The sequence below is a fragment of the Ovis canadensis genome, chromosome 24 (genome assembly GCF_042477335.2).
Source record: "Ovis canadensis isolate MfBH-ARS-UI-01 breed Bighorn chromosome 24, ARS-UI_OviCan_v2, whole genome shotgun sequence".
Lineage (NCBI taxonomy): Eukaryota > Metazoa > Chordata > Mammalia > Artiodactyla > Bovidae > Ovis > Ovis canadensis.
This window is the reverse complement of record NC_091268.1, coordinates 15,608,979-15,632,599: the sequence shown is the minus strand read 5'-3', so window position 1 is coordinate 15,632,599 and position 23,621 is coordinate 15,608,979. Positions and strand designations below refer to the sequence as shown.

At 55.3% G+C, this 23,621-nt stretch overlaps 1 protein-coding gene across 4 annotated transcripts in view; it reads left to right on the top strand.

Moving 5' to 3' along the window:
* The first annotated feature begins 326 nt into the window (after window positions 1–326).
* The window catches only part of AXIN1 (axin 1), a 39,180-nt gene continuing 15,885 nt past the window's right edge, over window positions 327–23,621 (top strand). The window contains exons 1-2 of one of the 4 annotated variants that reach the window (XM_069569454.1): window positions 327–717; window positions 4,515–5,475. In XM_069569454.1, coding sequence (XP_069425555.1) covers window positions 4,598–5,475 — 878 coding nt within the window. In that variant the 5' untranslated portion in view covers window positions 327–717; window positions 4,515–4,597. The remainder of the gene's footprint in view (window positions 718–4,514; window positions 5,476–23,621) is intronic. The other 3 variants (XM_069569456.1, XM_069569453.1, XM_069569455.1) reach the window with 3 other exon arrangements.

The window sequence follows — 23,621 nt, the reverse complement described above, 5'->3', positions numbered from 1 at the left end:
CCGCCTCCACGCTCAGGGCCCACGCCCACGCCCAGGCCCCGCCTCCACGGCAGAGGCTCCGCCCCAGGCTCCAGGCGCTTCCCAGCGCTCGGATTCGGTCTCGCTCTCTGGCTCGGTCTCGCGCTCTGCGCCCGGCTCCCCCCGCCTTGGCCCCGCCCACTATTCGGCCCCGCCCACACAGCCCCGCCTCCACGCCGGTGGCTCCGCGCCGCGCGTTCCTCGCCCTGTCCCCGCGTTGGGCTCCGTCAGGTGCTCCCGGCCCCGCCCCCGCGCTCTGGGCACGCCCCGCGCTCCAGGCCCCGCCCGACGCTCCGGGCCCCGCCCCCGCACTTCCGGGCGGCGCCGGCGGGGGCGCTCCGGCCTGGGCTTAGGCGCTCTGGGCTCCGGCTCCCCGCTCGGGGAAGCGATCGTGGCCGCCGCAACCTCCGCCGCCGCCGCCGCCGCCGCCGCCGCCGCCGGACCGGCCGGAGTCGGGCCGGAGCCGCGTCTCCGCGGAGCAGGCCGGCGGGAGTGCGCGGCCGGCCTTGGCGGCGGCCCCACGGCCTGCGCGGGCCGCCGCGCCGCCGCTGCGATGGGGGCCGCCCGGGGCCGCGCCCCCGCCGCGTCCCGCCCGCGGCGCCGCCGCTGAGCGCATGGGCCGCGCCGCGCCGCTCCGGGAGCCGGGCCCGGGGCCCCGCCGCCGCCGTCGCCGCCGCCGCCGCCGCCGCCGCCGCGCGGGTGAGTCGCGCGGTCGGGCGCGCATTCCTGAGGGGCGCGGGCCTGTGCGGCGCCCATTGTAGGCCGCGCGGGCCGGGCCGGGAGCGGGACCCGGAAGAGGGGCTCGGGGGGCGTGCGGGTCCGGGGCCGCGAGGGCTCGGAGCGCGAGAGGAGGCGTGCGGCCCACCGCTGCGAGGGCGGGTGTGTCTGGGAGGGGGTGCTCGCTGCTGATGCCGAAGACGAGGGGTCGGCCCCTGTTGACTCTGGGGCCCGTGGACGGCTCACAGCGGGCAGCCACTTGCTCTGGGTGAGCTGAAAGGGGTGAAGAATACTCAGGATTCTCAGAAGGAAGGTCCTCCGGGAGGAGGCTGGGGTGTGCAGCTGCTGTGTTTGATTGGACGGTGCTGAGTGCGGTGCTGTGATCCGTGGGCCCGGGGCAGAGTGGGTGGTGGGTGCAGAAGCATCCTGAGGATAAGCCGGATGGCGGAGGGTCCCCTCTCCTCCTCGTACAACCCCCGCCCCCCCAAGCAAAAAGTAGGAGTGAGTGAGTCTGAAACCGGAGGAAGCACTCCCCGTGAGGCAGAGCCTGAGGCCGGGTGGTCTGGCTTGCTTGCGGGGCTTTACTCCTTCGGGTAGATAGATGCCTCACCCCTCAGCTTTCTCTGCCTCTCTCCCGGGAATATGTCTTAGAGTCCACCTCTGCTCTCCATTTTCATGGGAACTGAGTCCCTTCTGAAACCAGAGCTGTGCAGTCAGGGCAGTGACGCTCATAGTTTAGCATACGCAGCAGAGAAAAATGCATTAGTCCTTAGTACTCTGGGCATTTTTCTCAGCCGGTCTCTAAAATAATTAATGAAGAGTGATTGTGCATCTTGGCCCCTTGTTTGTGCTCATACTTCTGTTCTCTGCTGCTTCAGGGAGACCCTCAGACATCCTTGGACCAGTCCTTGTTTTGGAAAACACACACAATCTAAACCTGACCTCCCGAGATAGCACTATCTGGGTTTCGGTTTTAAGAACTTCTATTCAGGAACAAGGATGGGAACGCATACAGGATGTATGTTTCTGTCTGATTCCTAGTAGGTATTGATGTTTCTTGGATTTATGGTTTCAGGAAAGCTAAGTGGACTTTTTGGGTTTCGTTGGTCATTGAGGATTTAGGTGGTGGGGGAATAAATTACATGTAAAGCTGTAGTCCCAATCCTTAAACAATCCTTAGTTAATGGACAGTTGGGAGTATGTCAGAGTCACACTCTGTTGTTTCCATACTTCACATAAATCAAAAATTCAAAAGTTGCATTTGAGTAAAACAGATAAATATACACACGCCTACAGCCTTGAGCTGGCTGCCGTGATACCCAGGGGGTGCTCCTTGGCAGTGACTGAAGGAGATTGTAAATGAGGCATCAGGGCTGTAGATTCCTTTTGTGGAGTCCCCTTTGTTGAAGGTGGTTACAGGCTGTTGGCCAGATCCAGCGCCTGTGGGCCCGTGACTCTAATCTGAAGCAAGGCAGCATCTTCATATGTGGTGTGTACGTGTGCACACTGAATGCCTGCCGTGCTTCTCCTTGGGAACCCGGAGATCTCAGTAATGGGAGCGCGTTTCGTAACAGCAGCAGTGTGGAGAGATGTTCTTGTGCTTCTGGGACACCGAAGGTCTCCTGTCAGTTGACAGCCCAAAACAGATGTGAATTTTAAGAAACATTTCTTCCGGGCTGTGAGAAGATAGCTCAAATGATTAGGCGGACTTGCTCTCACCCAAATGAAAAGATAGCTCGATGTTGAATTTGCTGCTGTTTCAGCACCTGTGAAGGGCTAATGTTCCGTATCTGTGCCGAGTGTTGTTTTCCTTAATGTTGATGAATTACATGTCTGTTGGTGCCCTTTAGTTGTGGGACCTTGTGTCAGATCCTGTAGGCCCTGCAGAGAACGTTTAAACCAGGCTGCTCCAAGTCTTTTACCTGAAAGAAATCAGCACTTCAAGAGAAAGTGACGTGACTAGTAATCAGCCTTGTCTTAGAACACAGTGACTTGGTTTTTTCTCAAGGCAAGTGAACCACAGAGCATCTCCAGCAGTAAGGCTCAGGGGACCAGGTGAGGGTCCTCCTTCCTGGGATGGTGACCCCGACAAGAGGGCGCTAGCATCCGGGAGCTGGTGTGGAGACCTCAGAGGTGCTCAGTCCCCTTCGACGGGGCTCAGAGGAGGCGACCTTGCAGTTGAAGTGGTCCGTGAGCAGCAGCTGTCACAGCCCGTGGGCCTTGACCTGAGAAAGCAGGCTGTTCCTGCCGAGGCCGAGATTGCAGCCGACCCGGTAGGCTAGTCACTAGCTGCAGGACAATAGTTGTGACCCATGCTCCGCCTCTGGGTGCCGTGAGGCGTCGGCAGCTGCTGGCAGGCGAGTGTGTGCAGACCAGGTGTGGGGCAGGTTGCATGTAGGCCAAGGCCCAAGAGTGGAGAGGTGGCTGGGAGGTCTGTACCTTGTGTTGGTGCCAGGTTTTTGGATTTTGCTCTGCTCCTCTGACTTGCTCTGCACTCTCAGCGATTGGGCCTATCACGCTTCTCTCCAGTCTCTTTCTAGGCAGACCACTTACATCCAGCAGGCCAGGTTGGGAGGTGTGGCCTGAGCCCATAAGCTCAGTGTCAGGGAGGACAGGACGCGAGGCTGTGGCAGAGCCCTGGCAGGGCAGCCCTCCCTTGTGCAAGACGGGCTTCTAGCAGCAGAGACAGAACCATGGCTCCCTCACTGCGAGAGGGCGAGTCACGTGGCTTTCACTTTACCGAGCTTCATCCTGTGAGCTGCGGGCTTCCTTAGCTAGTAGGGTTTGGGCCTCGTCTGCTCTGTACCCTCTCTGCTTCTCAGAGTACTCAGTTGCCATTTGCTGTCAGAAGGACTCTTTACTTTTAAGCAAGGTTTTCAAATCTAGAGCACGTCTCTGATGGAAGCATTTTTTAAGACTGTTCATGGGAATTCCCTGGTGGTCCAGTGGGTAGGACTCCACATTTTTACTGCTGAGGGCCTGGGTTCATTCCCTGCTCGGGGAACTAAGATCCCACAAGCTGCCCTGTGTGGCCAAAAAAAATAAAAGCCTTCACATCATTGGCGGTGTGAGAAGGCCGCTGTGCACGGGAGCAGCATCCTGTGCTCACTCACTGGAAGGTTCCGTGCTCTTTGGGGCGTGTGGAGACTTAGAAGAACCAGTCGCTGTGTGTTTGCCCGGGTCGTGGGGACACTCAGTGTGAAGCGGTGGAAAGCAAGAAGCAGAGCGGCTGTGAGCCTGAAGAGCGGGGAGGGCAGACATGGGCGCCAGCCTTCGGTGTGGAGTGCCATGTCTGCGCATCACAGTGGCCCTGTGACGCTGAGATACACACCCTCACCTTCCTCGTGAGGGGCTGGCTCTCACCTGGCTTTGCACAGCTGGAAGGACCAGAAGCTCCTGTGTCTCCTCCAGCCCTCCTGCCTTTCCCGAGCTTGAGAGGGCCTGGCCACGCAGTCCTGTAGCAGCTCAGGATGGAGGGTCCCCAGGCTTATAGTCTCTCTTTGTTCTCACAGAAGGACCCTCAAGGGTAGTGACGCTCTCTGTGTTCTGGACATTGATTTCTTTGTGCCAGAGGCATTCCTGTAGTTGGCAAAGTTTACAGAAATTGTTCTAACATAGTACAAAACCTTGTGACAAAGGATTGAACATTTAAACTGAGTTTCTGGCTTTGAGTTCGAGCGGGAGGGCATCATTGAGAGTCTTGTCGTGAGAAAACCTCTGTGGTCATGTTTCCATGGACCCACCTTTCCTAATCCTTGTCCTCTTAATGGTTTCAACAGGACAGATTGATTCACTTTGGAGCCGTAAGTACTGATGTATTAGGGTGCAGCGCTCATTGTTCATTGACGCACAGAGTCCCAAAATGAATATCCAGGAGCAGGGTTTCCCCTTGGACCTCGGAGCAAGTTTCACCGAAGATGCCCCCCGGCCCCCAGTGCCTGGTGAGGAGGGTGAACTGGTGTCCACAGACCCCAGGCCCGTCAGCCACAGCTTCTGCTCTGGGAAAGGCGCTGGGATTAAAGGGGAGACTTCCACAGCCACTCCGAGGCGCTCGGACCTGGACCTGGGGTACGAGCCCGAGGGCAGCGCGTCGCCCACCCCTCCGTACTTGAAGTGGGCCGAGTCGCTGCACTCCCTGCTGGACGATCAAGATGGCATAAACCTGTTTAGGACTTTCCTGAAACAGGAGGACTGTGCCGACCTCCTGGACTTCTGGTTTGCCTGCAGCGGCTTCAGAAAACTGGAGCCCTGTGACTCGAATGAAGAGAAGAGGCTGAAGCTGGCCAGAGCCATCTATCGCAAATACATCCTTGATAACAACGGCATTGTGTCCCGGCAGACCAAGCCCGCCACCAAGAGCTTCATAAAGGACTGCATCTCGAAGCAGCAGATCGACCCCGCCATGTTCGACCAGGCGCAGACGGAGGTCCAGTCCACCATGGAGGAGAACACCTACCCCTCCTTCCTCAAGTCCGACATTTACCTGGAGTACACGAGGACAGGCTCGGAGAGCCCGAAGCTCTGCAGCGACCAGAGCTCTGGGTCAGGGACAGGGAAGGGTGTCCCCGGGTACCTGCCCACGCTGAACGAAGACGAGGAATGGAAGTGTGACCGGGAGGCGGACGAAGACAGTGGCCGGGGCCCTGCTCCGCCTGGCAGGCTCACGCAGAAGCTGCTCCTGGAGACGGCCGCCCCGAGGGCCTCCTCGAGTAGACGGTACAGCGAAGGAAGAGAGTTCAGGTGAGTCGACCCGCGGCCTGCAGTCCCGTGCCCACCTCCACGACTGGAGACGCAGCCAGGGACAGGCCTTGTCCTTCAGCCCGAGTGGGTGGACTCCCGGAGCCGGGGTGAGTTGTGGGGCTGGTGTTTGCTCACGATACCTTCTTGTGTATTAGGTGTCTTTACGTTTCTTTTTAAATTGTGTGTGTGTGTGTGTGTGTGTGTTTTGTTCCTGTGCTCAGGCTTCCCCCCCCGGCTGTGGCGAGCAGGGCTGCCCTCCAGCTGTGGAGCCCGGGCTTCTCCCGTGTTGGCGTCTCTTGTTGCGGCTCATGGGCTTCATAGTTGTGGCGCACGGGCTTGGTTGCCCCGCAGCACGTGGAATCTTCAGGGACCAGGGATCAAATCCCCTGCATTGGTAGGCGGATTCTTAACCACTGGACCACCAGGAAAGTCCCAGATGTTTGTTTGTTTGCCTTCATCAGGTCTTAGTTGCTGGGATCTTTGTTTGGGCCCATGGGCTCAGTAGTTATGGCCTGGGGGCTTAGTTGCCCCAGGCATGTGGGATCTTCATTCCCCAACCAGGTATTGAACTGGAGTCCCCTGCATTGAAAGGGGGATTCTTAACCACTGGACCACTAGGGAAGTTCTCCCTAGATGTATTTAATATTTTGAGGGCCCCTTTATCAAGAAAGATTGAAGGCTGGAGGAGAAGGGGACGACAGAGGATGAGATGGTTGGATGGCATCACCGACTCTATGGACATGAGTTTGAGGAAAGTCCGGGAGTTGGTGATGAACAGGGAGGCCTGGCGTGCTGCAGTCCATGGGGTCACAAAGAGTCGGACACGACTGAGCGACTGAGCTGACTGACTCACCTATCAAGAACAGCCTAGAATATATGGCTTTGTAAGTCATTAGGCATGTTGGAATTCTTAGGAGTCATGATATTTAAAGCTTACCTTTTAGTAGTAAAATTTGTGTTCTCTTGCACAGAAGGTGGGTTTGTGTGGCAGACTTGATCCTCTTGGCTTGATAGGACATTTGAGTGGTCATTGCGGAGAGAATTCCAGGCCGCTTGGGAGGTGGTGGCGAGGAGGCTGCTGTGCCGCAGGCTGTCCGAGCGCTTTGGGAACTCCCTGTGGCTGCAGTGGGGCTCCAGGATTGGATCTGCACCTCCTGGCCCCCGCCAAGGAAAGGGTTGTGCTGCTGTGTGTTCAGTTCCCAGCTCTCTCCAGTTGCCGTCAGTCCTTGCATGGGGCACGGTGCAGCCTTGGAGGCGTGAGTGGCGCTCTCCAGAAGTCGTTGCCAGTTTGGAAGTGTGGCAGTTTGCTGGAAGTGTGTTTGGTGGGGAGGTGGGGCCTACAGCCGATGTCGGTGGGCACTCGCGTTCTTGGTCATTTCCCTGTCGGTAGGTGGTCCCAGACACGCTTGCCTGCAGAACTGACAGCTGGGGACCCTGTGGCCCTGCCGACTCAGTCGCGGATCTGCAGAGGCACCCCTGGGCGCCGGGCTCTCCCGTGGAGCTGGCCAAAGGCCAGATCGCGTCTCCAGGGTTTCTGTGGCAGATTGGCTACTTCTGACAGAAACAGGGTTCAACTTTCTCAGGGTTTAAATACTCTTTAAGTGATGTGATGAAAAAAGACACTCTGTTTCAGGTGATCTCTGTGCACCTTTTGCTCACTGTCCTTATCGATTGAGTAATCTTTTCAGGACAGAATATACCATAGAATTATCCTGGTAAGGACGGCTAGTAAGTGACAATAGCTTTTAAAACCTAACACGGAAGTTTTCATATTTGATTAGAACAGTTTTAAAATGGGATTATATTTGAGGCCTGGGCTGCAGAGGAAAACACATTGAGCTCAATTCTGATTTCTGATTTTAGAACTTCCAGGTGCTACCCTCACACTTCCCAGTTCTCAGTCGGGGGCCCGTTGTAGCAGCAGCCTTGCTTTTTCTCTCTTCGGTTTGCTCTGTTCATAGTATGTACCCTTTACTGTCCAATTGCGGGAACATGTTCAGCTGTGAGGACTCCGGCACGTGGAGGTGCTGGCGCCACAGGGACCTGGCGCCCCCGAGTCCTGCCTGCGCCCCCGAGTCCTGCCTGCGCCCCCGAGTCCTGCCTGCGCCCCCGAGTCCTGCCTGCACCCCCGAGTCCTGCCTGCGCCCCCGAGTCCTGCCTGCACTGGGACGTGCCCTCCTGGGGCTGCCTGTGTGGGTGTGTGGATGGGCGCCCTCCCGTGTCAGCGCCAGTGTCCGTCAGCACTGACAGGCTGTGGAGTCCAGCACAGTCCACTCGCTTTGCAGGGCTTGCGGTTAGGGTCCATGCGGTTGAAAGTCACAGAAAACCCAGCCCGCCCGGCTTCCACAGTGAAGACGTTGGGCTGGCCCAGATAGACGGAAAGTCCGGAGCAGGCCCAGCTTCAGGTGCGGTTTGATTCTGACTCCAGCCGTGTTTCTTTTAAAGACGCGATTTTGTTTTTGTTGTCTTTTAGGGCAGTTTTACGTCCCCAGCACAGTTGCGAGGAAGGTGCAGAGGCTTCCCGTGTGCTCTCGCCCCGCGCGTGCACAGCCTCCCCCGCCCCCCCATCAGCACCCCTCCCAGAGTGGCCATTTGTTAACAGCGGACGCCGCTGCTGCTGAGTCGCTCCAGTCGTGTCCGACTCTGTGCGACCCCACGGACGGCAGCCCACCAGGCTCCCCCGTCCCTGGGATCCTCCAGGCAAGAACACTGGAGTGGGGTGCCATTTCCTCCTCCAATACGTGAAAGTGACGTCGGTCAGTCCTGTCCGACTCTTAGCGACCCCACGGACTGCAGCCCACCAGGCTCCTCCGTCCATGGGATTTTCCAGGCTGTCTCTAATGTAGAGACAGTAAGCTCTGCTGTCTCCATGGTCTTGTCTTTTCTGGACACCGTGGAGTTGGAAGTAGACAGTACGTAACCTGTTCACATTGGCTTCTCTCACTTGGTCATGCGCTTTTAAGGTTCCCCAGTGTCCTTCTGTGGCTTCAGCCCTGAATAATATTCCACTCTCTGGGTGGACCACAGTGTGCGTCTCCATTCGCCAGCTGGAGGACTTCCTGATGGGTCCAGTTTTCGGCAGCTGTGGCTAGAGCTGCAGTCAGCCCCTGTGTGTGGGCTTCTGCGAGGACGTGGGCTTTCGTCTGCTGTGGGTGGAACGTCCGGGGTCGTGGGCGCTGGCCCGGGTGGGGGGCCGGCTTTCCGGGGGCCGCTCTTCTCTGGGCGCTGCTCTGCCTGCCTGCCCACGGCCGGCTTTGCTCCCGGGTTCTGTAAACGACTGCCCCCGCGGCTGGGGCTGCTGCAAGCCTGGGCTCCAACCAAGTAGGGCCGCCCCGCTCTGTCCAGCAGGGAGGGAGGAAGAGAGTGGGTGCTGGTGCCCGCCCCGCCGCCCACTCGGAGGGGCAGCACGCGCCATCTCGGCGCGGCCGCTGCTGGAGAGAGTGTCAGGAGGGCCTGTCTGGGACAGAATGACAGCAGAGGGCCCCAGAGCTGGGCCCTGTGCCGTGAGGCTGCTCCGGCGGCGCTTGCTGGGGCCGCCCCGACTCCCCGGGCCAGGTGGGGCTGCCCGTGTGCCCGCTCCTCGTTGGCTTCACGTGTGCACATGGCGCTTTTCATGTTGCTGACTTGAGAGCCTTTTCCATAGGTCTTTGTCAAAATAGAAAACAAGGGTGTCCCTGGTGTTTTCTGCACTTAGCCTAGTCCCCTGGGGTCATTGTGAGCCCTGGGCTGAGGGGTCACTAAATTCCTTACTGGTTTGCTGTTCTCTGTCTGGAAGTTTTTCCTGGTCTTTATGGCCCGTTGTCAGTGGAACTCGGCACTGACTTTGGTTGGTTCATACCGCATTTAAATTTGGTGTGATTTGGCAGAGGCCCGTCTGATGGCGCAGGTGTTTTGGCTGTTTATTTTCTGAGTGACTTGGCCTGGGGGCCCAGGGCCTGGAAGACATCCACAGGATGGAAGCCTGGGGCTGCCAGGGGCCGGGCTTGGCCTGGCTGGTCAGGCTTGAAGTCAGGCCATCTTTTCCATCCTTCCACCACCTGCACTTACCTGTCGCCACTGGTTTTCTTTTCTCTGTCTCTTTTTAAACGCATGCTTCCTTGTGGGGGCACAATATGCAGTGTGTGAAACTTCCCCGACCAGGGATCGAACCCGTGCCCCACTGTGGTTAAGCGTGGAGTCTTAACCACGGTGCCACCGGGAAGCCCCTCTCCTTTTTTAGCCGACACATGGTCGGCCTACAACGTTGTCTGAATTTCTGCTGTGTGGCCAAGTGACTCAGTTATGCGTGCGCTGTATGCGCATTCTTTTACGTAGTCTTTTCCCTTACAGTCTGTCTCAGGACATCAAATGTATCCGTGTGCTCCACAGTAGAACCTTGTTTATCGTGCTGCTAGTTTTAATGTCCAAGTGGCAAATGCTTTCCATTTCTCTCTACTGCCTTCCTCACTGGTTGGGAAGTTGCCCGAGGACAGGGTCTCACCTGCTCTCTCCTTACGTCTTTTGGGTGGGGCAGACAGTGAGGCCCCCTGGTCAGCGCTGGTCCCTGTGGCCGTGGGCAGAGAGTTCAGCACAGATGATGCTTGTAGCAGGAGTAACTTGTGGGTCTGGGGAAGGACAGATGGGCAACCCTTCCTGTCCACACTGAGGAACTGCCTGGCCTGTTTGTTGCCTTATCACCTGTGTTCGGGTAAATGGCTTAAAGAAGGAGAAATGTGAAAAGAGGAGGCACCCAAAGGCGTGTCATTTTCTGTGGAAGGCAGAAAAGTGAGGTTGCTCTGGGGCTTCTGGTTGCAGCTCCAGAGCCGCGGGGCGGGGTGGGGCGGTGACTCTGGGGCCGGCTGCTTCTGTCCTCAGGGTGGCGGGGGCCCAGGCGATGGCGGTCTCAGGACACTGGTCCTGCTGATGTGGTTGTTCAGTTGCTCAGTCGTGTCCGACTCTGCAACCCCATGGACTCCAGCACGCCAGGCTTCCCTGTCCTTCACCATCTCCCAGAGTTCACTCAAACTCATGTGCATTGGGTCGGTGATGCCATCAAACCATCTCGTCCTCTATTGTCCCCTTCTCCTCTTGCCTTCAATCTTTCCCAGCATCAGAATCTCTCCCATCAGGTAGCCAAAGTATTGAAGCTTTGGCTTCAGCATGAGTCCTTCCAGTGAATACTCAAGGTTGATTTCCTTTAGGACTGACTGGTTTGATCTCCTTGCTATCCAAGGGATTCTGGTGATAGCCTGTTTAGTTTGACCTTCAGGGCTTCCCAGGTGGCGCTGATAGTAAAGTGACCTGCCTGCGTGTGTAGGAGATATAAGAGATACAGGTTTGATCCCGATCTGTGGGTCTGGACGATTCCTTGGAGGAGAGCCCGGCAATCCTCTGCAGTTTTCTTGCCTGGAGAATCCCATGCCTGGTGGGCTCCAGTCCCCAGGGTGGCAGAGAGTCAGACGTGGCTGAAGTGGCTTACCGCCACTTACCGTGACTGCCGTTGCACCAGTGAAGTGCAGGTGCTCTTCACTGTTGGATTCTTAGATCTTTTGGCTGGAGGGTGACTCGTTTGTGCAGTGTGGCTCTCCTTGCAGCCTCCCCCCTCTTTTTTCCTGCGGCTGCGGCTGTAGTCACTCTCAGTTGGGACATGCAGGTTGGGAAGAGAACCCAGCCCTGCTGCCTTTTCTTTGTCACCTTCCAGGTGTGTGACTTGTCCACCTGGGTGAATTCCTTTAACAGATGATCCCAAGGCTGGTGACTGGAGATGTTTTTAGACAGACTTTAGTGTGCAGCTGTGGGGTTCTCAGGACAGGAATTTATAGGGCATTCCCTCGGGGTCCAGTGGCTAGGACTCCACACTCTTACTCTGCGGTCCCGGGTTCACTTCCTGGTTGGGGTACTAGGATCCCACAAGCTGGGCAATGCAACCAAGCAAAAAAGGAGTTTATAGATCTTTCCATTCACCTTGTGGGCTAGATGGGGAGAAGGTTAATTACGCTCAGTGGTTTAATCTAAGGGCCCCTCGCTTGGTGTCTTTCCCACTGGCTGTGTCTTCTGGGGTCAGCCTCCTCCCGGTCACGTGATGGTGGGAGAGTCGCTTCACCTCTCTGCGTTTTCCTATAACATGAGGAGGGTGAAGCAAGGGCCTGCCAGGTAAGGCTGCCAGGGAAGCTCGTGAGCTGATCCGCGGTGGTGCCTCACGCAGCAGGTGTTCAGGGCACACAGCAAGTGCTTAAAGTTCCAGATCCTGCTGTGTCTTCGTGGTCATCTGAACTTACTGGTCTGCTCGATGTTGGTGACATTCTCATCCAGGTGACAGGCTCTCATCCATCGTGACACTTTGCAGTTTTACTGACATGTATCCTGAGAGGCAGCCAAAGGTGCCATCCTTAGCTCCAGAAGCGGCACCACCATCTACCAGCTCCACCCCGGCCCACCTGACTCCCCAGCTGAGCGTGTGCTCAGCCGTCTGCTTCTCACTGTGGCCCCCGCCACCTGCATCCTCAGAACTTTCTGGCTGAGTCTCTGCCCCAGTCTCTTCCCCACCATGCCCAGAGGGACCATTTCCAGATGCCGGTTTGGCACACGCTTCCTTCCTCCCTGGTGCGTGGACTCCCCCTCGCCCCGGCTCCTGTGACTCCGCATGTCCACGGGAGACCTGGTCACAGCGCCGACACGCTGTGTGTGCTTCGTGGGCCTGTTGGTCGGGGGGGCTGGCTAGTGAGAGTCTGTGAGCTAGTTGCAGGAGAGTGAAAAACGTTTTTCTCTGCTTCAGCCCCACAGAACTCTAGTCTTTGATGACAGATTTCAGCAGAGCCCAGGAAGTACCGTCCTCAGGCCGAGGACTTCGGGGATGGAGAGGCCCCTTTGTCACGTGCTCCGCAGCAGTGGGTTTATGGAAGGGGAGGGCCTGCAGGGACCAAGGCCCGTGAGGCCGCTGCGGCCAGATCGAGACACCTGGGCAGGCGGGTGGCCGGGCCTGTGCGTCTCCGTGTGCCCCCCGCCCAGGGATCAGCCGGTTCTCAGGCTTGCGTGCCAGTTAGCGTCGCGGGGACTTGAATCTGATTCATACGCACTGTCTGTTAGTCTCCTCTAACATCCTGGCTTCATTTGCACCAGTTTACCTGGCATCCTTAGAAATGGTGGAGTTTGTTCAGTGAGGGAAGAGGCAGATGGCCTAATAATTCTGTCTTCAGTCCACCTTGAGGCTGAGTACGTGTGCGTGTGTGTGTGTGTGTGTGTGTGTGTGAGAAAATCAGCGTTGCTTTGTTTTTCCCGTGTCACATCAGTACAGATGCACATTTGTGAACCACTCAGGCTACGCCCAGAGCCCACTGATTCCAAAAAGTGTGTGATTGAGAAAATGACTCAGTCAATCTCTTCAGTTCCTTCCCGGAACTCAGGTGTGCCTTCGACTTTGTGAAAACAAACGCAGTCTCCAGGACCGTGCAGAGGGCTTTGTGTCTGTCTGTGAGGGGCTGCAGCCTGTCCCTTCCTCATCCCTCCCCGGGTGGATTACGGCCTCCTCAGAACCAGTGAAAACCTTGGGAGCAGCTGGACTCAACTCTTTTGTTTGGACCAAACTCCACCAGTTTTTGTGGATAGGGACGACAAGCCTTGCTTGGCATGGCCCGGTGGTTACCCTCCTCAGCCCCCCAGGACCAGGAGGCTCCCACTGGCTTATGAGGTCTTAGTTCCCCCACCAGGGATTGAACCTGGACCCTCGGCAGTGAGAGCTGGGAGACCTGACCGTCACTGGACCAACGCCCTTCCTTGGAGTCGTTAACATGCTTTCGTCTGGAATTGATCCTCTCTGAATCACTGGCTCATTTTCAGTCTTCTCTTAAGGAGATATTTAGAAATGACCAGAAAGCACGTTGCTTGCGGCACTGCGAGTGATAGCCCGCAGTCAGAATATAGCTTACTTGGTGTCTGATCTGATCTGACACAGGGCTGGTTGTACAGGGATTTTTTTTTTGTATGGCTGGAGAATATAGGCTTTCTGTTTTCTTCATTTGGTTTTTCTACATTTTCCAAATCCCTATAAAGCATACATTTTTGTAACTAGAAAATATTAAAATATATACAAAAATGTATTATAAGGTCTGGATGATACGCGGTTTTCAAAAGCATATCTTTGTCTTTTAAAAGGATCATATGTGGAGAAGGAACTGGCACCCCCTCCATGGTTCTTGCCTGGAGAACCCAGGGACGGGGGAGCCTGGTGGGCTGCCGTCTGTGGGGCTGCACAGAGTCGGACACGGCTGAAGCGACTTAGCAGCAGCAGCAGCATAACTATCTATTGTAGCCCATTGTTTTAATTATACTATCAAATAGTAGCTTATACATGAGCTTATATTCAGTTTTTCAACAATGTTTAATCCATGATTGCATTTGATAAGCAAACAAAAACCATGTATTGTTTTTAATATTATTTGGAGATTGAAATGAAGCAAACTTTGTGGCTAAAAACAATTTAAAGCAATGAGACAAAAATAAAGTTAATAGGTTAATATTAAAAAATAAAGCAATGAGATAAAATAAATACATACATAAAAGGATCATATAAATGTTTCCTTTAAGTGTGATCTTAGGTCTTAATGTTTGCACTATTATACCACTATTTTAATTAATTTTCATTAAAAAAGAGAGAAGGAAAAATTCAAATAATGCTAAAAGGCTGAAAACTAAGTTTGGCAGTCTCGTGACCCCTGGCCTTTCCAGGGTGGCCACGTCCAGCTTCTTACCCTAGTGTGAGTCAGCTCAGGTCACCATGACAAACTACGGTAGACTTAGGGACTCGGGCGACAGACTCTTCTCACGGTTCTGGAGGCTGGGGGCCCCAGGCCGAGGCGCCAGCAGCAGAGCAGCCTCTGTTCCATTCCTCTCGCGGTCTGCGCATGGGCCTTTTCTCACTGGGTCCCGGTGGAGACAGACACCTCGCTGGTCTCTTCTGCCGAGGGCAGTGATCTATGGGATCAGAGCCCCACTTATATTTCTATTTATTTATTTTATACTTTTTGGACCATTTTACTTATTTGGGCTTCACTGGTGGCTCAAATGATAAAGAATCTGCCTGTAGTACGGGAGACCCGGGTTCAATCCCTGGGTCAGCAAGATCCCTGGGAGAAGGAAATGGCAACCCACTCCAGTACTCTCGCCTGGAGAATCCCATGGGCAGTGGAGCCTGGTGGGCTTCTGTCCCTGGGGTTGCAAAGAGTCGGACACGACTGAAGAGACCAACTTGCACTGGTTCCGAGACCTGTGCTGCGTCTGGTGTTCCGCGGGCTTGCTCTGAGCGCAGCAGGCGGGGCTGCTCTGCCCGCAGCACCGGCTCTCACTGCAGCGGCTGCTCTGGCTGTGGTTCGGGCGTGGCTGCCCTTGGCCTCTGGGATCGTCCCAGACCGGGATTAAGTCCGCATCCCCTGCCTTGGCAGGCGGATTCTTAACCCCTGGGCCGCCGGGGAAGTCCAGACCTTTTCTCTTTTGTAAACAGTTTCAGGAGGTTTTGTCTCTTTTCCCCCGTGGTGCTTCATATGCGTGTTTCCCAGACCTGTCTGCCGTCGGCTCATTTCTCTCCAGTTGCGTGCAGTCTGTTACGTCTGTCTGTGGAGTTCTTGACTTCAGTTGTTACATTTTTCAAGTTCAGTGTTCATTTGATTCTTCTTTGTGTTTTTTTAATATTCAGTTCTCTGCTCAAACTCTCTCAGAAGCTTGTCTTTTAAGGAACATGTTCATCACATGCATCTTAATGTCCTGTAATTTTTAAATTGGGGCATTTTGCGCTTCTTATCCTATTGTCTGTTTTTCTCATGTCCGTGGGTTGGCTGGCCCTGCCTCCTCGTGTGCTGGCCAGTTTTCATTGAGCACTGGACACGCATTCTGTATGTGACACAGATTAAGAACTCACTTGAGGACCCCAATCACATTTTTCTCCAGTGAGGGCTTACCTGGCCTTTAATGTGGGGACTTGTCACTTTACACCAGCCGGAACCAGTCATCCCTCTAGGATAGCCACTGGGATCCCAGCTGAAGGCCTTTGGTGCATTTGAAACACCCGTTTAGGAATTCTGGAAGTTACCACATTCTCAGCCTGGAGGTCCCTGCTTGAGGACTTCAAGGAGAAAAGCGGGACCCTGTGTCTGACTTGTCCATCTGTTTTTCTTTTCTCTCTCATGTTTTAGCCCCTTAAGACCTCATTTCCCTGGCGGCTCTCTTGTGCCTTGTTGTTTAGTCACTAAGTCCAACTCTTTTGTAACCCCGTGGACTATAGCCCGCCAGGCTCCTCTGTCCATGGGATTTCCCAGGGAAATAGGATCATTCCGTTCTCCAGGGGATCTTCGTGACCCAGAGGTTGAACCCAAGTTTCCTCATTGCAGGTGGATTCTTCATCAGTGAGCTGCCAGGGAAGCCCCTCTGTGCCTTAAAACATATGAAAACCTTTCTGTCTGTTTTTCTCATTGGTCTTGCAAGTGGTAGTTTGATCCCGGGTCAGGGGACTAAAATCCACATGCCATGCAGTGCAGCCAAAAGAAAAAGAAAAGTCTGTGAAGAGATGAGTCCTGTTCGGCGTCCCTGTTTCTCCAGATGTGCCTTTAGCTGCCTCCGGGCAGATGAGTGCCCTGTGGATCATAGAACTCAAATGTCCTTCTGTGTCCACACACCCACCCCATTTGCCTCTCAATATTGTTCAGAGGTAAATAATCTGAATAATTGTGTGCCCTTCCAAAGCATCTTTATGAATATAGAAATTAATACAAGCACATTGTTCTATTTTCAACGTTAAATACGTTGTAAAGTAGGAATTTTCTTTAGAGAAATGTATGTGACCTAAAAAATGAGGTCCGTCACACAGAATATGGTTTATGTTGAGTATAAACTCCAGACCCATTGAATACATGTTTGTTTCCAGGTATAAAGATGGCTTTACTAACTAAGCATTTCCAGTGCTTTCTTCGAGTTTGGGGCTTCGCTGCTTCACCCCTCTAGGTATTGTTGCTGCGTCTCCCGTGTGACAGGCAGCCGGGTGGATGAGTGCCCGGGTTCCCTGTGACCTAAATGAGAAGCACAGTCGGGTCCCTGGTGGACCTCGTGTCACTCGGTGTGCGTGGCAGACGGGTTCAGCCACGTGTCGGCTCACCTCCCTCAGTGTGAGCTGCTGGCCTCCGCGTCCGCCCTGCGCAGGCCTGTGTCTGAGCTATGCCACCGACACTGTTCCTGGGGGCCGAGAACAGGCCCCCAGGTGCCCCTTTGCTGGGCCCTCCCACCCCACGGGGGTTCCCACTCTCCTGGTCTTGGCTTCCCAGCGGCGTGGCCATGCCCCACCTTCCAGGCAGCCCCTAGGGCCACAGGCACGGAGACGGCAGAGTTGAAGGGGCCGGATGAGGCCTGGCGCGGTGCTCCGAGGGACTGTCTGAGCCAGGGTAGGCCAGTAACAGGACACTGTTGGACATGCTGGCATCGACGAAATGGCAGGCTTGCACGTTGGTGCTGTGAAATTCTGATTGCTTTGGAATGTAAAGTTTTGTGGTGCCGTGTGCAGTTTGTTGGGGTTAAAGATGACACATTTTCATGGTGAACAAAGAGTCTGGCAAGTAAGAGCAGTCCAGAGTCCATCCTGTGGGCAATGGAAGCAGGGGCTGTGTCTTACCTGGTAGGGCTTTCTTGTAAGGTGGTCAGGGCAGGTTCATTTGGATACAGTGAAAGTCCTTTTTAAAAGAAAATCCGTTTGAAATGTTGTGAAAGAAAACTTCATCAGTGGGAGAATCAAATAACTTATAAAAGCAAAGTACCTGAAGAGTCTGAGTTCTCCCTCAGGGTTTCACTTTCTGGGCAGACTTCATGTGCTGAGTCAGGGGAGGCAGACAAGAGTGTCCTTCGGGCCTAGGGGCTGCCAGAGGCGCGGTTAGCTTAGAGAAGGTTGAGTGTTACCTGGGGCTTCCCTGGTGGCTCAGCAGTAAAGCAGCGCGGGAGACGTGGGTTTGATCCCTGGGTCGGGAAGATCCCCTGGAGAAGGAAATGGCAACCCACTCCAGTATTCTCGCCTGGAAATCCCGTGGATCCTGGTGGGCTCTAGTCCATGGGGTTGCAAAGGTCAGACAGGACTTAGTGACTAAACAGCAGCAAACGAGAGTTACCTGGTGATGTTAGGAAGTGAAGAGGGTGACCCAAGGCTTGGAATTTCTGGTTTCTGAATTACTTCAAGGGAACAAATCGTACTGTTTTATGAACAGAGTTTTGATTTTGGCTAGATTCATAAGTGCACGTTCTTAATTTTTGAAAAGCCGTGTTTTCAGAGTTGCTGATTTGGTCTTGTAGCTTCAGTCCCGAGAACGAGTCTCCTCATCAGAGTACTGTGCGATCTCAGAACGGCAGCCCTCAGCCTCCCGTCTGCTTCGGGTTGTGAACTGGGACGGATTCAGGCCTGTGGCAAAGAGGTTTGGACCGGCCACGTGATCTGTGATTTTGAGCTCCTCGAGAGCCCAGGTCTGGAGTCTCTAGCCGGGTTTGCGAGACCTCAGGGGTCGACAGATAGCGTCTCTGTCTGTTACTCTGAATAGCCTGCAGTTTGTTGGGAGGTGTCGCTCCTGCATGTTGATGGTGGTGGTTTGCGTTTGTGAAGAGTGACCAGCCAGTTCCTGGGAGCTTCTGTTTGAGCCGTCAGAAGCTGGAGTGAGGGGCTGAAGTCTCCAGGGGAGGTTAGTACCAGATGCATGCTGACCCCGTCATTGGAGTGAGAGTGATTCATTAAAAATCATGGTGGCAAACACATACATGACCATGTGGAAAGCAGACAGCTAGTGGGGAGCTGCTGTCTAATTACAGAGAGCTCAGCCTGGTGCGTTCTGATGACCTAGAGGGGAGGGGGGTGGGGAGTGTGACTGATTCGCGTTGTTGTATGGCAGAAACCAACAGAACATTGTAAAGCAATTCTCCAACTAAAAATTTTTAAAAATGAATACAAAAAAAAAAATCACAGTGGCAGATTCTGTGAAACATTTTTTGTTATACTTCTTAAAGACTACCACATGGAGTTCCTCTTCATCAGATCCATGTAACCTAAAGATCTGATGTGAAGCATTTGTGTGGGTCCAGGCCCTGAAGGATTTCTGCTGATGTCTGAGAAGCCTGCTGTGCAGAGGAAAGCTGATGTAAATGTGCAGTGTTTGCGCGGAGCAGAGATGAACAGGACTCTGGCTCACCCCTCGCGTGAGCTCTTGCCGGCGAGTTCCATTTGTGGTGCTTCAGGTTCTCAGCGTGCTCTTCCCGTATATTGTTCTATAGATTTCAACTCTGCAGCAGTAAGCACCCAGGGACACAGTGCAGAAGTTATATGAGAAATATATTTGGTGCAGGAAAATTGAGAAATACAGAGAAGTGAGAAATGATCTAGCTGGATCTCGAATCTAGCCCTGTCGACTCTTCTTGGCATCTGTGTGGTCTCTCCGCCCTGCACAGATGGGCCTGACTCATGTCACTCACAGTGCGAATCTTTAGCAGGTGTTGTAAAGAGTTGCTAGTTTATCGTAAAGAGTTACTGGTGTTCACAGCTGCACACAAGAATTGTGGCAAAGAGGGAGTCCCCCCCGCTGACCCGTGAATCTTCAAGCCAGGAGTGCATGGTCTCCCTTGAGCATGGAGTTCTGACCTTAGAGCCTTAAACCTGCTGTGTTCAGCATCTTACAGGAAGTCAGGGGGAATCCGCGTCCTGCAGCCCTTAGCCCCCAGCCTCATCCTGCTCCATGTGTGGGACGCCGCGCCGGACGTGCTGGCCTGTCTAAGTCTAGCGGTTTCTGCATCGTCTGGCGCTTGGCATCCCCTTGTGTGCTTGTGAAGGGTACTTGGACCCCTTTCAAAGAGGTGGCCATCGCCGATCCACTTTGCAGGGGTAACGTGCCCACCGTCAAGTGCTGGTAAGCAGTGGTGAGGGCAGATGGGGCCCTGGGGGCCCCTCTGGGGCCGGGGTTCTCCACGGCCTACCTTGTGGGGGGCCGGCGTGTGGCCCCCGTGGCCACCACGTCCAGTCTGTGCGTGCCTTTTCCACAGAACAGAGAGCCTTCTGTTGTTACTGTTCGGTTTTGACTCTGACGCCCTTTGGTGTGCTCTGCAGCTCAGCGTTCATTCACGGTGCTGGGTGCGGTGTGCCAGTTGGGTAATAAAAAAAAGTAAAGGGTCATAACATAAAGGCGTGTGGGACCGGGAGGCTGCCTCACGGCGCAGGTCACAGGCTCCAGCCGCCTGTCTGGTGAAGACCCGTCAGGGCGGGGTGGGGCTGGGCTCAGGGGTGAGAGGATGGCACCGCAGGCAGATGTCCTGCTGCGAGGGAGCGGCCTCCCAGTACACGCAGATCAGACGACGGGTGTGAATAGAATGTGTGCGTCGCCCTAAAGCATCTCTGCCACACATCACCTCTTTTTTGAAAATAACTTTTCGCTTTTGGCTGAACTGGGTCTTGGCTGTTGGGCTTTTTCTTTGCAGTCAGTGGCCGCTACTCCAGTTGTCGGGCTTGGTCTCCTAATCGCGGCGGCGTCTCGTTGCAGAGCGTGAGGGCTTCAGTAGTTGCCGTGCACAGTCTTAGTTGCCCCACGGCATGTTCAGTCCCAGACCAGGGATTGAACCTGTGTGCCCTGCATTGGTAGGCGGATTCTTAATCATTGGACCACCAGGGGGCTCCCACGAGATCATCTCTTAATTACAAAGGAAAACAGTGAAGTTAGAGTAGAAACTTGGCAGGCCCTGGGTTTGCCGCCGGCATTGGGACCAGCCTGCAGGACATTCTTGGAAGCGTGGTGGCATCGCCTCTGTGCCGCTCCTGGAAGCGCCTGCCGGGATCTCACAGGAGGCCATCTGGGACCTTGAGAGTGTCCCAGCGGGACAGGCTGTGGGCATCTGAAGACAGGACAGTTGTTATGCGGCTGTGGCTTGGGTCTCAGGACATCGAAATGGCTCTCAAGGCCGCTCCTGCCCAGGGGAGGGGTCTGCGTTCTGCCTCCTGCCGCTCTCTGTCTGTCTGTCGCCCCTGCTCTCCCGAGACCCTGCTCTTGAGTCCTTTGGCTTTTACCAAGGAGGGAAATGGCTGGATCCTACGGCAACTCTGTTTTAAGTTTTAGAGACTACCGGTCAGTGTCCCCCTGAGTCTGTGCCGTTTCCCTCCCCATCAAAAGCTTACAAAGTTCCGCAGAAACTGGAAGGATTACCAAGCAGTGAAAGTGAATTTCAACCCACTGAAATTACCCTTCAGGAATAAAGGGGAGATGAAGACAAGTTTCAGACGAGCAAACACTGAGGAAGTGTCAGCTGCAGCGCTTGTTCTCATGGACATACTGGAGGGTGTTCTTAAGGTAGAGAGAATGCTCTCAGGGCAGGAGGGGCAGGGGAGGGTGTGGTGACTCCAGGCCGCCGTTGAAGGATAAAGCAAGACTGGTGATGTCTCCTGGGGTTAAGACACCATGTGGACCCAAAACCCGGGATGCCAACAGCACGTGAGTATGTGGGAGGCGGGTGGAGTTAGTTCTGTTTGTGTTCTTCTTTTCTGCTGTTCCATGTGGCACGTGGGCTCTTAGTTCCTCAACCTGGGGTCGAGCGTGCACCCCCTGCAGGGGAAGTGCAGAGTCTTACCTGCTGGACTGCCAGGGGACTCCCGAGTGGACCTGACTCTGACCGTGTGTTGCCTGGGAACAGGTAGAATGCAGGTAATTGGACCTTGATGCATCAAGGGTACCTGTTGGTAATCCCTGAAGGAACCATTGAAAGAACAGTGAAAGAGCTACTCTATTAGAGGCAGGAGACAGAAAATAGAAAGTATTCCAAAAGAAGGCAAGGAGGGACACAGGAAACTAGAACAGCCGTGACCGGCAGCGAGCAGTGAGCCGGCGGGTCCACTCTGTCGTCACACTGAGCGCAGCGGGACCGGAGAAGTGATTCAAAGGAAGAACGGTCAGACCAGATCGTGGGGAGGCCGCTGCTCAGGAAGGAGGCAGAAGGGAAAGGACGAGGAAGTTTTCGAGTGAAAGCGTGGAGGGCGGAGTCCTGCACTCAGCAGCCCCAGAGGCCTGGCGGTCCTGGGGGTTCTGTCGTGAGGTCTCCCTAGATCCCACGTCCGAGTTCCGGTTCCGGCCGTCCTGTGGGGAGCAGCCGGCGGTCCCCGAGTGACGTTTCGCAGAGCTTCCTGTGTCGCGGCACTCTGCGGCGCCTGTCCCGAGGGCTGGCCTCGCTGCCGGGCCCTCCTCCTCTTTCTCCCCACGCACTTTCTTCCCGGTGTGTCTGGACGTGGAGCTGTGTCTGTGCTGGGGTTTGCTCAGCACTGGCGGCTGGGGAAAGAACCTGTTTCCCCTGCTTGTCACCTCAAAGCTGGGTTTCCTGGGCCCCATCGGGGGAGGGCACAGGCGGCCCATGCAGGCGTTGGGGTCACGGGCTCGGTCCTGCCCTCTTGGGAAGGGTGAGGGCCCGGGGCGTGCGGCGGCTGGCCCTGAGGTAGCGGGACATGGAGGGGCGCCTCAGCTGTCCGTGGCCTGAACTCCAGCGCGGTAGCTGTGTTGGTGGTTGTGTTGATGGTTTGTGTTTAAACAGCCAGAGGAATAGCAGTGCCATTTAGGGAGAGCGTGGGGCTGCAGATGTGGGCTCCACGTCAGCGCGCGCGTGGGCCCAGGATGGCCCCTGCCCCTTCCCCAGAGCCTCTGGGCCCTGCGCCCGCCCTCATTCGGTGGGACCCGGCCGCTGTGGGGGCTCGGGAGGGCCGTGATGTGGGGTGGCGAGCCCGGGTCTTGGCCTGAAGGGGCGGCTGTGTGCGCCGCCACCGTCCTGGAGGCGCCGTGGCTGCTCTGCTTCTGTGCGTGGCGCCCGGGAGGTGGGCTGCTCACTGGGGTCTCTCCAGCGATCCTGCCTGGCCCAGCCCAGCTCACGCGTCCTGCGTGCACGGCTCACACCGAGGTGTCCCCCAGGGCCCCGTGGATGCAGAAGTGCTCTGTTCCCTGCTCTGCATCGAGCGCACGGGTCCGCGGAGCCAGTGCGGCTGCCATTCACGAGCGCCCCGACCAGGATGAGGCTGCGGTCAGAGCCCTCAGAGGCCTCCTCCTCATGTGCCCCCTTCGCGTGACCTTTGGGGACTGACCACCGCTGCTTCCAGGCGGCTCAGGGGAGAGCAGGTGGTGCCGGGAGCCGTAGCTCTGAGGGACTGGCGGGGCCTTCGCAGGCTGAGCAGAACAGAGACTCCAGAAGGGGCGCGTGTGGGGCCAGGTGTGCAGGGATTCAGGGCGCGGCGGTGACGTGCTCAGTGCCCGTGGCTGGCTCTCCATTCCGATGCAGAGGAGTAGGTGGGTTTTACATGCACGAATTTCAGGTAGCGATCTTAGAAAGCAGTGAAGTACTTGGAGAAGAACTGAGGGATATGTTTATGATTGTCAAATGAGGAAAGTTGGCCTATGTAAGATACAAAAAAAAAAACCTGTAAGGAGAAAGATTGGTAAGTCTGATTTCACAGAAGTAAAGTTTTCTAATACCAAAATCGACATAAAGTTAAGAAGTGACATTTAGGGAGGAACTATTTTCACGTATGTAACCAGAGGTTAATAGTAAGAATATTTAAGTGAAAGTCGCTCAGTTGTGTCCGACTCTTTGCAACCCCACGGACTGTCCATGGAATTCTCCAGGCCTGAATACTGGAGTGGGCAGCCTTTCTCTTCTCCTGGGGATCTTCCCAACCCAGGGATCGAATGCAGGTCTCCCGCGTTGCAGGCAGATGTTTTACCAGCTGAGCTGCAAGGGAAGTTCAAGAATATTTAAAGACATCTGTAAATCACTAAGAAACTCGTAAACTGCCCAACAGAAAATAGACAGAAGGTATGAACAGGTCATTTAAAGAGGAAAGAATTAATCTAAGGCCATCTCCGTGCTGCCCTGCTGACCATCTACCAGGGAAATGCAAGCTGTTAGTGTCGGTTTCTGGCTAGTTTGGCGCCCCACGGTGGCGCGTCCCGCCCGGGGGTGCAGGATGGGCCCTGCTGCCCTGGGGAGCAGCATGGCGGCCGCTCGCACACCCACGGCCCTCGTGCTCGCCCGCGCTGTGCCAGTGTTCAGGCTTGTGCCCCGGACGCCTGGCTGGGGCCCTCGTGGACGGCTGTGGCACGGGGCCGGGGCAGGGCGGGTGCGCTCTGTGGGTCAGTGAGTCT